This window comes from Mauremys mutica, chromosome 2 (genome assembly GCF_020497125.1).
Source record: "Mauremys mutica isolate MM-2020 ecotype Southern chromosome 2, ASM2049712v1, whole genome shotgun sequence".
Taxonomy (NCBI): domain Eukaryota; kingdom Metazoa; phylum Chordata; order Testudines; family Geoemydidae; genus Mauremys; species Mauremys mutica.
In genome coordinates, this window is record NC_059073.1 from 17769288 (window position 1) to 17784682 (window position 15395).

General features: G+C 43.2%; 1 protein-coding gene and 1 long non-coding RNA gene across 3 annotated transcripts in view; one reads left to right on the forward strand and one right to left on the reverse strand.

Annotated features, from left to right (window-relative positions):
* ZFAT (zinc finger and AT-hook domain containing) overlaps window positions 1-5044 on the forward strand; it is a 159218-nt gene extending 154174 nt beyond the window's left edge. For both annotated transcript variants that reach the window (XM_045005851.1, XM_045005853.1), the window contains exon 16: window positions 2797-5044. In XM_045005851.1, coding sequence (XP_044861786.1) covers window positions 2797-3036 — 240 coding nt within the window. In that variant the 3' untranslated portion in view covers window positions 3037-5044. The remainder of the gene's footprint in view (window positions 1-2796) is intronic.
* LOC123364074 overlaps window positions 1-15395 on the reverse strand; it is a 44515-nt gene that overhangs the window by 16203 nt on the left and 12917 nt on the right. The gene's annotated exons all lie outside the window — the stretch shown is intronic.

Consider the following 15395-nt stretch of genomic DNA (forward strand, 5'->3'; position numbering starts at 1 on the left):
TTTGAATAGTGCATTTTGTGTGGAGCCCTTCCTTTCACACCGGATCAGCTACTGCAGCAATTAGTCTCATGAGAGGAGGTGATGATCATGTGAATGGAGATTTCTCTCTGGATTCACTTCTCTCTTCAAAATTTAAGCATTCATCTTTTTTTAAAAAAAAGTCAACCTTTTCTGTTTGTGTAGATATCCTTCCAAACATAAACCAACGTGGGTGCTGGAGGTAAATGAACAATAATAAATAATTAGGTATATCTCTATCTCCTAGAACTGGAAGGGACCTTGAAAGGTCATGGAATCCAGCCTTCACTAGCAGGACTAAGTACTGATTTTTGCTCCAGATCCCTATGTGGCCCCCTCAAAGATTGAACTCACAACCCTGGGTTTAGCAGGCCACTGCTCAAACCACTGAGCTATCCCTCCCCCCCAATGGTGTGCATATTTTTGCAAGTGGACTTGGTCTTTTACCTTTCAAAAATTTAGGCCAAGATTTTCAGTAGTGACCAGTGCCTCTGTCATGAGACACCTTAAATAGGCCTGATTTTCAGACAGTAGGTGCAGAGCCTTTAAACATGTTCAAGCAAGGCATCCAAAATCACTTCCCAAACTTTAAAATTTTGCCCTTAGCTCTCAGTTCAACTATTTTAGAGCTGATTGTTTTAGCAGTAACACTCAGCTGCTCTGGAAATGTGAGCAGAACCTGGGTACAGTAGAAGCACTTCTCTGCATCCCCAACTCTGCAGTCCAACCCAATTTGTTGTCCTTCCTCAGGCGAAACTTCATCTGAACTCGTAGAACCAAATTCTGCTCTGTTACCTTGTGCTATTCCATTAAGGTAAATGGCAATAGCAAGAATTTTCAGGAGTTAAATCCTTTACCAGATGGAGCCCCAGTGTATTCCCACCAGTATATCGCAGACAGTGGGCCCCCTCCAGATAATTTAACACCTGAACTTCCTTGTTATTGTTCGACCAAGGGCTTTGTGTAGCCTGCTGAATTGAGTGCAAGTTTAAAGGGGTGTGAGTTCAAGTCCTAAGTGATTGTGGGTCTCTATAAATTGTCTGACCAAAAGGATTTAATATGGAATAAAAAGTTAAAGGAAAAATCAGTGTATAAAGACAAGGATGAATAGTTAGAAAAACCATCAAATTAGAAAAGATTGTCAAGAAAACATGGTGAATGTAGAGCTTCTTCTATCCTTGCCATCCTCTGCCCCCCAGGACTCAAACACATGCTTCAAATCTTCATTGTAGAGTTTTTTCCCCCAACTAGCGGGGATAAGAGTATTGACCATCAAGTGTTTCCTTGAACTCGATTGTTTCATTTCTATTACGCTGTTATAGAAGTGTTATATATTAGAGTTGGAAAAAACGTATTAGGTCACCACCTCTCTGCTAATTTAAACAACAAGCCCTTTTTCTAATCTGCTTAATTTTGTAGAAGACATGCTTTATACCTGGCTGACCCCTTTTCTTTCTCTAAGTTGCCGTTATTTTGTATATGTTCAATGTTACCATCAGATACGGGGCCAGACGCTATCCTCAGAGAAAGAAGAGTCTCCTGACTTTGTGCTATAGTACACAATGGGATACAAGAAAATAACATATCAATCATTTGTTATCTCCTCTTTTATTATGCTTTGTGTATTTGCCTGAAATGCTGTGGACGTTTGCTCTCTATCCTGGGATCTAGCTGAGCTAGCATTATTCCCATTTTTCCATGTTCTTGTTATAAGTAGGGGTTTTATTGATATAGTTGGAGATATGAGACTAGCATTCATTGTAGAGTGAATATCACTTTATATAAATTCTGTCAGTTATATTTTTCCAGTGTGAAATAAATCATTATTTATCTCGGGGTGTGGGGGGGAATCATTTTACAAAACATTTGTTCAGGTTAAATGAAACAAACAATCTTTAATAAAAACTATCATTTTTTTTAAAAAAGGAGACAATCTAAATTAATTACATGGAGCAGCAGACTTGTCATTTATGATCCTGCTTACAAATGAAACTGTCCTCTTTATTGAGCACAGCAGTATTATCTAGAGAATGTTTTTAAAAAAACTGCACTTTTCTTTTATACAGAAAAATGACAGTTCCATCCTCTTGCTCCCTCCGTGCTTGTTTTTTTTTTTAATTATTACTTTTTGAGAGATTATGCTTGTTGTAAATGACTGAAGCATCATAACATTTTTACTTTCACCTGTGGACTGGAACACTGTGTTCAGGACTGCAGATGAGCTCTGGATGTTGTATGGATCTGGTGGTGAATGAAGATCTGTTCTTTAAATTGATGTGCAGTGTTATTGATGTGATTTTGTGACTGACTCCCAAACAGAGCTGGTTGAAATACTCTGAAGTTTTATTTGTCAATTAATTTTTTGTCAAAACTTTGACAAAGAAGAGTGAGTTTTTGCAAAAATGTTAAAGTTTGAACATTTCTAGTCCTGAGCATTTTGTGTAAAATATTGTACAGGCTATTCTGATGCATGGCATAGATAGAGCATTCTGGGACAGATCCTTATTTAAATTATGCCACTGGAAATCATGAATAACTCCAGTGACTTCAATGGAATTATTCCAGATTTACATGTAAATGTATAACGTAAAGAATTGTAATAAATTCATGTAGTCAAAGGTACTTACTATAAATGTACAGTATACATCTGACAGATGCTTTCAAGAAATACCTGTTTGGTTTCTAGCATGTTCACCTAATACATGGGCTTTGATCACCACATAATCATTTCATTTATTTAAAAGCTGGAGCCTGTATAAACTCTTTATTTCTTTTTAGGTGAAAGAAGAGGAGCAATCAGCCAATCATACTGTAATGATTCAAGAGACTTTGCAGCAGGCATCAGTGGAGCTGGCTGAACAGCATCACCTGGTAGTCTCATCAGATGAAGTGGAAGGAATTGAGACAGTGACGGTATACACACAGGGTGGAGAGGCCTCTGAGTTTATAGTTTATGTGCAGGAAGCTATGCAGCCCATAGAAGAACAGACAGTGGAACAATCTGTTCAGGAAATCTAGAAAAAAATATTTGTAGGCAATGGCTACACAATATTGCTGAAGCCAAACTCTGAATTTTCAATGACGACTTAAGGAAGGATATGAGCTGGATGCTAGCAAAACTTTCAACTGCTCCCTAGTCATCTGGTTATTGATCAGGCTGCCAGCATTTTGCCAATAGGTAACACATTCTGTACATTGAGCCTCATATAGGCTGCTGAAAAACACTCATGTTTTTATACTTTCAAGAGGAAATATTCTGACACTTCTAAAAATGTATCTAAATTATATCCTGCAAATCCTCAGAAATATAGTTGGTGAGTTCAAAGCCATTTACCCTCAGGGTAACAAAACAATATCTATGTCATCCTGCTACAAAACGTAAGCCAGAATGCACAAGAAAAGTGGGCTGATGGAGACTTTGGATAGCTTCCTAGGAAAACTTCCAGGTTTTGGTTTTTTTATTTGATACCTGCCTTTAGTTTCATATGCACTTCAAGAAGATTGTACATCTAAACTCAGCCACATGGATTTAGAGGTCGTTCAACCCTGTCACTGGGATTTTTTCAGCACCTTTTATCCTTCCAGGGTGTTCTTTTCCCCACTCATGTTTACTCAGCTATGAATTGTCAAAGAAAGAAGTGCATTACGTGTACAGTAATGTTCCTATTCTAGATCCTAGCTGTGAAATTACAACATACAAGCCTGTGAACCTGCAAACATTTCCACGTGTTTCACTTTATTCAGGTGAGTAGTCCCCTTCAAGTCAATGGGACTACTCACATGCATAAAGCTAACCATCTGCTCACGTGTTTGCAGAATCAGGGCCTAAATAGCCTTAAAAAACACGGTACACACATGAAAAGCAGTTGTCTGAATTGTTGTCTCTGCTGAATTAGTGCAGATTTGGCGTAATGATTTATTTTCAGCCACAAATTGGGATTTTTCTTTTCCGCCTTGAGCCTGATGCATTGTTTCAAGGAATGAAAATTATACTGTCTTTCAAAGCAACAGTAATCAAATGAGAAATACAAAAACAGTTTGCAAGGTTTGGCTTCTGTAACGTTCTAGATGACTTTAATCCCCCTGCTGTGCTGTGCCTTCCTTTAGGTACGACGGGGGCGGGGGGGGGGGTAGAGCTGTGGCATCTGTAATAATTCTGCGCGATATTGTCCTCCCTTTGCTCACATTGAGTAGTGCCTTATTTCTTGAGTAATCCCATTTATTTCATTGGAGACTCAGCCTGAGTGAGGGTGGCTGAATATTGGCCTTGGTAACAATAAAGAGCTCATGTCTGATGGCAGGTTACAACGTAATTATGGAACTGTATAAAAAAGCATTAAAGGGGCATAATAAATTCTGAAATGTTGGTTAAATGGGAAAATAAACCACTCCCACCTTCCAGATATACTAGAAATAAAACTGCTATCTTATAAATATGTAGGCGCATGCTTCACTTCCATATGAATCCTCTCACTGAAGTAAGTGGGACTACTCATATGTAATGCATGTGCTTACGTGTTTGTAGGATTGTGGCCCCGGCAATCAAATGGAAAGCCGTGAGCTGTAATCAGAAGGATGTCACAGACTGACACTGGTATAGGCATGTGAGATGATGCTTTGGTACTGTGAGGTACTGCCAGCAATATACATTAATTCTGGATGGCAGTGAACTGGTTATGCTTTAAATACTTGGAGAATAAGAACTATCATCATCTCCTGGGATAATGACTGTAAAGTACCATGCAGTGAAACCAAACCCCTGTGTCAACGCAATGAAACATTGTTTCATTTTGTTTTAAATGTATATGCCATGAAAGATTTTTGTTAATATGTATTAAAATAGACATGTTTGTAAATATACTGCTATGATGGTGTAAAAGAACTTGTACAAAAAATATGAAATGTATGTATACTGGAAGAGTTTAAAGATTCTTAGTTACTGCCTGTACATAGCTTCAGATTTTCAGCTTGGGCCTTGCAGTTATTTCTGATCAAATGTTTTTGTATCTAAGCTATAAAAACTATTAATAATGCAGAATTGTCATGTTCCATTTGTCGCCGTGCCTCAGTGGGTCACAGCTGAGAATGCCAGATTCAGGACAAACTGCTGACAAACAGGGCAGACTCACCCCAAACTGGGGGTTATTCTATCATGAGTTATACCAAGCCAGTAACAAAAATAAACTTCTGTCTCACCACGCTGGTTAACAAGAAGTCAAAAATGCAATCTCCTTAGGCATTCTGGCCCCCGTTTCACCGCCCAGACACTAGACTTTATGATGAGTAGTTACTGAAAACCAATTTCATCAAAGGGTTTTCCTGATCTCAAGAAATCAGCCACATTCCCAGAAGCTAAAATCTAAAGGTTTAATCAAAAGAAAAAGGAGAGTTAAAATGGTTAATAGATCATATACATACATTAATGGCAATGCTCCTATAGCAGGTTTGTAGCGGTGATGTATAGACTGCTGGCTTGTAAAGTCTCTGGTAACTTCCAGAAGATTGGAAGGTCCTCAGTCAATAGTCCAGTATGCTCCTTTTAGTTGTAAGTCCAGAGATTCAGAGCAGGAAAGAGGCAAAATGGAGTTATTTCAGGGATCTTTTATACCCTTTGCCATGTGCCTGGAAATTTACTGGTTCAAAACACAGCTCAAAGCCTTGGGCTTGGCTACACTTACAAGTTGCAGCGCTGGGAGTTACAGCGCTGGTCATGCAGCTGTGGAAGGGCCAGCGCTGGAGTGTGGCCACACTGACAGCTACCAGCGCTGCAGTGTGGCCACACTTGCAGCACTTTCCAGCGCTGTATTGAGAGGTGCATTGTGGGCAGCTATCCCACAGAGCACCTCGTCCCGTTTTGGCGCCGTTTTGGCGCTGAGTATTGTGGGAAGGGGAAGGAAGTGTGCGGGTCATTCCGCTTCCTGTTTGCCAGCGCCCCGTGGTGCATCGCTTCACATCCCAGCATTCACTCTTTCCAGCAGCGTTTGGCGCCATTGTGAGTGTCTTTCTGTTACTCTCTGTGTGAATCGCGATTTCTGTGGCAAATGGAGCCCGATCTGCTGAGGACTCTGCTGATGAGTGTCACCAGCACAACACGTTTGGCAGTCCAGCTATTCCTTCAGCTCCAAAGTGACAGTGAGGATTCCGACGATGATATCAATATGGATTTGCCTGCCGCGTGTGACACTAAAGTGCTTGCGGCATTTACGGAAATGCTCAGCACCGTTGAACGCCGCTTTTGGGCTCGGGAAACAAGCACTGAGTGGTGGGATCACATCGTCATGGAAGTCTGGGATGACGAGCAGTGGCTGCAGAACTTTCGTATGAGAAAAGCCACTTTCATGGGACTGTGTGCTGAGCTCGCCCCCACTCTGCGGCGCAAGGACACAAGATTGAGAGCTGCCCTGACGGTGGAAAAGCGAGTGGCTATTGCAATCTGGAAGCTGGCAACTCCAGACAGCTACCGGTCGGTCGGGAACCAGTTTGGTGTGGGAAAGTCGAGCGTGGGAATCGTTTTGATGCAAGTTTGCAAGGCAATTAATCGCATCCTGCTAAGAAAGACCGTGACTCTGGGGAGCGTGCAGGACATTGTGGATGGCTTTGCACACATGGGTTTCCCTAACTGTGGAGGGGCGATAGATGGGACGCATATTCCTATTCTGGCCCCCCCCCACCTGGCATCAGAGTACGTTAATCGGAAGGGGTATTTCTCTATGGTTCTCCAGGCGCTTGTGGATCACCGCGGGCGTTTCATTGACATTTACACAGGCTGGCCTGGAAAGGTGCATGATGCACGCATCTTTCGGAACAGTGGCCTGTTCAGGAAGATGCAGGCAGGGACTTTTTTCCCAGACAGGAAGATCACAGTAGGGGATGTCGAAATGCCCACTGTGATCCTTGGAGACCCCGCGTACCCGTTACTGCCTTGGCTCATGAAACCCTATACAGGGAAGCTTGACAGGAGCAAGGACCGGTTCAACTACAGGCTGAGCCGGTGCAGAATGACTGTGGAGTGTGCTTTTGGGCGTTTAAAAGCCCGCTGGCGTTGCTTGTATGGGAAGCTAGACTTGGGGGAAAGCAGCATCCCCGCGGTTATATGCGCTTGCTGTACCCTCCATAATATTTGTGAAGGGAAGGGTGAAACATTCAGTGAGGCATGGACCACCGAGGTTCAAGTCCTGGAGGCTGAATATGCACAGCCAGAGAGCAGGGCTAATAGAGAGGCCCAGCACAGGGCTACAAGGATTAGGGATGCCTTGAGGGAAGAATTTGAGGCTGAAAGCCAACAATAATGTTTGCTGCCTTGCATGGGAGTGAATTGCACTGCTTACACTGTTATTCTATTATCCATAATAATAATATGATTTGTAGTGCCTCTTTCTTTACTGGGCTAAGGTATCTTTCACTATCTGCTATAATAAAGACTGTTTTCAAAGCCAAGAATTGTTTTATTGAAAAGAAAAAAACTTCCTTGACAGACAGACAGACACACAACATTTCATGAACACAAGAGGGCAGGGGTGTGGGTTGGTGAACTGTACAGTCACAAGTTTGCATATGCCCTGTCTGGATTGCTGTTTAATGAATCCTGCACTTCAGGGTTCATATACTGCATGGTGATGGGGGTTGAATGCAGAGGGTAAGGGTGGTGGTAGGTATCAGGGCTGGTTGGGGAACATACAGGTGTTGGAGGCAGCTGGTGGTGGTAAGAACCTGGATGCTGGGGAAAGGTGGTTTGAGCTGACATTGGGGCACAAGGCACAAAGGACGGGGCGGGTGGGGAGTAGCACGGTAGTGCTCTGCTTGCATGGCAACGAGTGACTCTATAGACTCCGCTTGGCGCTCCAGGATGCTTAGCAGCCGCTCCGTGGTTTTCCTCTTGGCCACTGCATTTCTCTTGCGTGTCCTGCTTTCTTTCTCTCGCCAATCCTTCAAGTCCTTACTCTCTCGAGCAGACTGATTAAGAACAGTTTTCAGCATGTCTTCTTTGCTCTTTCGGGGATTTTTTCTCAAATTTTGAAGCCTCTGTGATGTTGAACATCTGGGCAGTCCAGTAGTCAAGGTCACTGTAGAAACAGAAATGACAACATTTAACACGGGCAGCATTGTATCCACTATCTCCAGACATGAATTGTTACACTGAGGGAGTGAGTTCTTATTTAAGCATTCTTTTACCCACACGCATAACACTACAGAAGCCACGACATGGTGAGTGAGCAGTGCTTATATGGGGAGAAGTGGGGCTTGGGTGTAAGAGGGGAGCTGGTTGCTTCGGGTAATCTGGAGTGCTAGAGGGGTTGAGTGAAATGAAGATGCAGATGCAGGGGTGATCTTATCTCCCTATCTCTTCACTAAAGAGTCTCCCAACATTTTTCACAGGACTTAATCCTGGAAGATGTTTCCCTACTGCGAGTCACTAGGGAACAGCGGGGGGCTCTTTTAGAGCAATGTGGATTCCGCCCGGGACCCTATGCGGCTTGCCTGTGTTCAGAAATGGTCCCCCCACCACTGGCAGAAGAGTGGCGCGGACGCGTCACCGTCACTGGGACAAGGGACACAGTGGCTCTGCCTATAAACCTGCGCAGGCATATTGCCCACGCTCTGGATGAAGCTTTTGCTGAGATAACTGAGGCAGATTACCGCGACGTGATAGACCACATCAACGGGCTATTCCACATCTAGAGGCTGGCATGCATGCATCCATAACCCCCCCTCCTCTCCAGAAACATTTCACCCAGAAAATAAAAGCCGCTTACCGGTAACACGCTCCTCTGCTTGTCCTTCTGCAACTGCTGGCTGCTGCGATTGGGTGCTTTCCTCCTGGCTTGAGAAGAGCTCCTGGCTGCATGCCTCCAGGGAATCTGCGGTTTCTTCCCCCATGCCAGGAGCTTCACTCGCGGTTTCCTCCCCCCCCCACGCCTCCGCCTCCGCCGCCTCCTCCGCCTCCTCCTCCTGTCCCCCAGCCTGCTCAGAAGTGTCCATCGTTATCCTGGGATTGGCAGTGGGGTCACCCCCAAGTATCTCATCCATCTCCCTGTAAAAACGGCAGGTCGTGGGAGCAGCTCCGGATCGTCGATTCCCCTCTCGGGCTTTGTAATAGGCACTCCGCAGCTCTTTAATTTTCACCCTGCATTGTACTGCGTCCCGATCATGGCCCCGATCCAGCATGGCCCTTGATATCTGCTCAAAGATATCGTAATTCCTACGGCCGGAGCGCAGCTGTGCCTGAACAGATGCCTCACCCCAAACACTGATGAGGTCCTGCAATTCACCAGTGCTCCATGCTGGGGCTCGTTTGCCGCGTGGAGGCATGGTCACCTGTAACTGATTAAAACTGATTGCACTCCACACCTGGCTGCAGCAAACAGGAAGGAGATTTTTAAATTTCCCGGGGCATTTACAGGGCGGGTCACCTGAGGCAAGAGCAGTAGAGTGCAAACTGATGTGCAGAGTGGCTGAACAGGAATTCTGGGATAACTACTTATTCCCTGGAGGACAGGTAAAGCGCTGGTGAGTGTCCACACCTGCTGGGCAGCGCTGGATCACCAGCGCTGCACTCCTTATACCCCTGCCGGGATGGGTTTTCAGCCAGCGCTGCAACCAGGGAGTTGCAGCGCTGGTTGTGCCCTGCAAGTGTGGACGGGGTGTTGTTGCAGCGCTGGAAAGCCTCCACCAGCGCTGCAACTTGTAAGTGTAGCCAAGCCCTTTGTTTGTGGAAGGTTATTGCACAAGATGGAGTCCAGGTCACATGAGCACATCACATGTCCTTACAGGGCTTGCTGACTCACAGGGGTAACCACTGGCCCCTTGGAGGCTGAGGCATCAGCAAGAAGAGATAGCTGGGCTGTGGCCCATTGTGAGAGTGAAGTGTCTTTGATGGGTCCTCAAGCTTGAATAGTCCATTCACAATGGCTGGCTAGACTGGATATAAACTGCCTTGTGGGTGTTACCCCAGGAGCACACACATTTGAGATACAGGTATATAGCCAATATTCATAACTTCAGCTACAGTGGTGATACATGGATTTAAATGGGATAATCTTCTTTAGCAAATCATAACTTTTCCATTGACACATGACATACTTTGTGCAAGATTTGTTGCAATTGTCTTAACAGGGGCAATATCAATGTTATACATGGTCATATTTCAATCAAACAGCATCACGCCATTCTTTGCTTTAAATGCAGCTAATTTCTATATGTGTTTTACAAGAAATACTTCCTTTTTGCAGCGAGCTAGAGGATGCTACTTCATGCCGATGGGGTAAAAAGTGTCTGCTCCTGCAAACGCTTTTTATTCCAGCAAGTAATCCTTATTCAAGGAAGTAGCCACTGAAGTCAGTGTGACCACTTACATGAGTTAGAGCAGGGGTTCTCAAACTGGGGGTCGGGACCCCTCAGGGGGTCACAAGGCTATTACATGGGGGGTCGCGAGCTGATAGCCTCCACTCCAAACCCCACTTTGCCTCCAGCATTTATAACGGTGTTAAATATATAAAAAGTGTTTTTAATTTATAAGCGGGGGGGTCTTGCTATGTGAAAGGGGTCACCAGTAAAAAAAAGTTTGAGAGCCATTGAGTTAGAGGTATTCCCAACCTTTCTGGTTTGAAAGCAGCACTTGAATATGGCGGAGTAAGAGAGACAGATGACACACTGAGTTAGCGCCTGCACTTTGCTACTACTGTCCTCTGTCGTTTGCCCTAAATTATATTAAATTGCAAATGTTCAATGACTGCTTCACCCTGGGAGTCAAACCCAGACCTTGCCACTGAGGGATGCTCCTTATGAGCCGCATTGCATTTGTTGGAATTTAGAGCTAGATGCTTTCCTTGTGTATTTACAGTAGCTTCTTCATTTCAAGTGGAATAAAAATCCTGCATCTTGGAGCTAGCTATAGTAGATGTGGCCCCAATCTTGCAAACACACATGTTCTTCCCTTTAAGGACACAAGTCATTCCCATTGACTTCATGTTTACAGGACTGGGGTCTGTCTGGTGGACAGTGTAACTGTACCAGCTACGTGTGATGCTTGGTTAAACCAAACCTGATAAAAAATTATGTGGTTTTTTCCTTAAGAAACATCTACCTGACTTTAAATGGAAGTAGCCATGAATTGCTTGGTAGCCATTTAACATAATATAAAAGCAACTGATGCATTTAGTATATGGACTGGGGTAATCTATCAAATTAACTTGTATTGTGCTTTACAATTAAAATGCATTGTTAATTTGCAGAGATGACTCTTGCCATTACATGAAGGGCAGGAAACGCAGCTGCAAAAATATTTTTCTTTTTAAAATTTTTCAACTAGTAACTTCATGGCCCATTTGCCATTAAAACCACATTTGGAGGAGCATCAACATCTTAAATGGTAACAGATTCACACTATTACCAGGAACCCTTTCTGAATTAATTAAGCCATTGCTTGCTGTAATATCTGGCTGTGGGAAAAAATGGAAAAACTAATTTGCCATGCATCACTTACAAATTTTCAAGTAAATTATTTTCAAATAGATTTTGCACATCTACTGTCCATGACAGATTTTTTTTTTTTAATTCTAATATATCACTGTCAGGCAAACCTACAGCAATGTAAGGCTTGAATTGCTTTGTATTAGATAACAGTATTTGTACTTCCTGCAGCTTGGGGAAGGAAATTACTGTTTATCTTACTAAATATGATGAATTCTACATATAATTACCCATTTATTTTTCTGTTGTAAAGGTTACATTATAACCTGAATGCAGCTTGCCTAGTGTTTATTGACTTCTCTTCTCTCTTGTTTTAAAAACATTGTGTCCAAGTGTTTTCTTTACCTAGAATTCCAATGTTCCTTATAGATAATTGGGCCCTGAACTGAAGTTGTTGGAGTTGCATGGGATTTAAGATCAGGAAAGAATTGGACCTATTCTAGGTATTACGCACTGATTTGAACCACATTCTTCCCTCCATAAATTACTGTATATTCTTATTTCTAGAATGTGCAGCGTTATCATGGTGCACTCATAATGTAAGTGCTTCCTTTTTAATGTAAACCATTGTACATGAAGTGAATGTCCCAAGATTTTTATTATAGAAACATGTTATAAAAAGGAAAGCAAATGGACAGAATTTCATATACACAAGGCACCAACTCTGAAAGACCCCAGCTGGGGATCAAACCCCGCACCTCGGAAAGGTAAGACTCCACTCCTTTCCCTAGCCAGTTCTTCCTCTGGGATGTCCTAATCATCACTAAACTTTTCAGTGTGGGTTCAGCCCCTTTTATCCCATTATACTTTTCTAATTTGGAAGAGACAAGCAGCTGTAGCTCTAAAAATGGCCATAGAGCGCCTGATTTCTGGAGATTGTGCCTTCCTCCCTACCAGATCGTAACTTTTCTTAACTCCTATTGTAGTACGCTGTTCCCAGGTTTTGTCTTTTCTCTTATATCTGAGAAGATGATGCATCCTTACAGGGCACCATTAAATTCTCAGCATTGACCAACAGTTACCATATACTGTATCGGTATCTGAAATTATAATCACTATGGTTTTTCCCTAGATTAAGGAGGTATCTGTGCTGTGTGGAAATAGTTAGCAAAAGCTGACCCTTTAGGGCTTCTACTATATGCATGAATTGTGTCACTGATCTGCCAAGCTGAAAAACACAGCCAGGGGTTCTTATAACTTTGATAAGGCCAAGGGGGGAAAATGAGTGGTGAGTAATGTCCTGAGAACCCCAGAAGTATTTTAGGAATGACTGATAAAAAAGCTGCATTGGTAAATGCATGTGACCCGAGTGTGACCCCCTTACTTTGACAGTGCTGAAGATTCCCCGCCACACACACCCACCATCCTGGCAGGGACACAGGGTTTGCCTCTTCCCAGTGGAAGAGGGAATGGGGCCTGCCCTCAAACCTGGTGCATTCTAGGGATCCATGAGAAACCACCAAGCCCATCTATTCTGTGTCCTGCACCAACCCTGGGGCCCCCTAATCTTGGCCCCTGCTGAGCTGCACTACTGGGGGCTCCCTTTTGGCCACAGTGGTTTGTGGACTTGTATTATCTTTCCTGGGAAAGGTGTGTGTGGGGGGGAAGACTCCTCCCCTCATGTGACTCATGGCCTGTATGAGGAGGGTGTTAGGGACCACACATCCACGGGGTTCTTGGGAGCTAGAAAATGCCAACCTGCCACCCAGACTAGTTAAGTTGCCAGAACTACAAGCTCAGCACTGACAGAGGACTCTAGTCCTGGGATGTGATAGGTGGCACCCTGGGGATCCTAATTAGTTCCCTGCTTCTATTTAAACCAAGCAGAGGAACAGGAACGAAGTTGTTTGTGCATCTGGGTTTCTCCTGCTTAGGACAGCCTCCCTACTCCTGCTGCCTGAGGATGACCTCCTGGTAACCTCATCCTACCTGCTTCCTGATACCTGCCTTGCCCTCTGGCCTGTTTCAGACTCTGATCTACTGGTAACCTGACTCTGCCAGTCTCCTGATACCTGACTCATGCTTTGACCACTACATCAGACTGGCCCCACCCCAGTGGTGACTGAGGGCCCCTCCAGGTCACAGAAGGGGAAGGGGAAGGAGATGGATCATGGGTGACATGATCTGACCTATCATTCTTAATCAAATACAGTTGTGTTCTTAGGATATAGGCGCTTAAAGAGACACTTTTAAAACCTCGGTTTAATTAAAACGACAGAAGTCACAGGCTTACTGGTCTGCAAATTTCTTATAAGGAACTAGATTTAAAAAAAAAACATGACAGGAAGTTTAACATCTCTCTCAAGTCCTTCATTTCCTAAATCATCCTTAAACGTTAGGAACAGCTGAAAATCCACAAGTCGTATTTCACTCATGCTACATAAAATAGGGGCCTGAGCCTTAAGTTCTTATTGCAACAAAATAACAACGCTTCACTCTCCTATGAATTCTCCCATCTGACTCTTGTGGGGAGAATGAAGAACCAGGAAGATTGTATCCACATTTTCAGACAGAGTCTAAAGCCATAACCTTGCAAAGATTTAAGCATGTGAGGAGACCTATTTAAATGATGTTTAAACTGTTTGCAGAATCAAGACCAGCCACACTCAGAAAGTATTTGAAGGCTTTAACCACAGGAGAAATGGAGAATGTTTGTGTAGGTCAAGAAGCTGTCAGTTGGAATGAAGGGGTGCAATTGAGCAATAGAAATATGCTGAATATCATGTTGGGAAGAGCTATTGTATCATGGGATAGTCACCCAAATCAAATAAGAGAAGCTCCTCTGCTTGCATCATTGTACTACTGGACTGGACAAAGTAGAGGAAGACACATGGACCAGTCTTGCACTAGCACAGAGATGGCTAGAGAACCTCCCAGGTCTTTCTTCCATCTCTAATTTATGTGAGTTTAATAATAAGAAAAAGGCAGGGGAAGCAAAATGATAGGACATCTCTATTCAGAACTGTGCCTCCAGAAGATGCTTTTCAAAGTTTGTTCCCTGACGTATTGATAGGATCGTAAATGAGGGTAAGATTGCCACTTACATTTTGTTTTTCCTTTTCAAAAATTAATGCAGAACTTGAAGTGAACGAAGCCTGCCAATAATTTAAGAGCACAGGAGAATAAACAGGTCAGACAATGTTGTAAACGACCATTTTACTTTCTCTAATAGTTACTTTTTTTGGTCTTTTATTTGCAATGGCAAATATGGACAGAGAAGGAAATTGCTTGCTAAGCACTGCATCAAGGTCTGATTTACTTTTAGCCATGCTGTAAATTCTTCTTTAATTCTGGAAATAGCTTTATGAACCTAGGTAAATTCACAGGGACCAAAGGGCCTTTGGTGTTTTGGGAGGAAACCAACCTCCTTCAGTGAATTTATAGAACAACTAGTTTTTTTCTTCAGTTCAAAGAATAATCTCCTCCTGAAAATAATGGTTCTTTTTCAGTCCAAACCCAGGTGAAGGATGGTATAATTGACACTTGAAGTTTATTTTAAAGCCACAAGCAAGATATATAATAATCTCCCAGAAAGCTGGCAGCAGAAGCATTCCCATCTATAATGCCACCTCTAGATTTGCAGCACAAGACAGGGGACTATTTATTACAATGCCTCATACAGCAGCTGAAATTTTTCAAAATCTTCCATGAACATGTTCCTCTTATTTTGATCAGTCTGCACAGCCTTCAAAATGTCATATCAAAGCCCAGCCCAGAACTAGTGTGACAGGTATGGCAAATTTCCTGCAATAGCCAGAAAAAATCATATTGAATTAAGTGTAAGTATTTTAGGAGTTCATTGCGTTAAAAATGCAAATGTTTATGTCTCTAGGGGGAGGAATAACTGATGTAAAGCCTGGTAAGTGCTATGAGCTTCAAAGGACTAATTGAAACAATGCAGTGTAGTT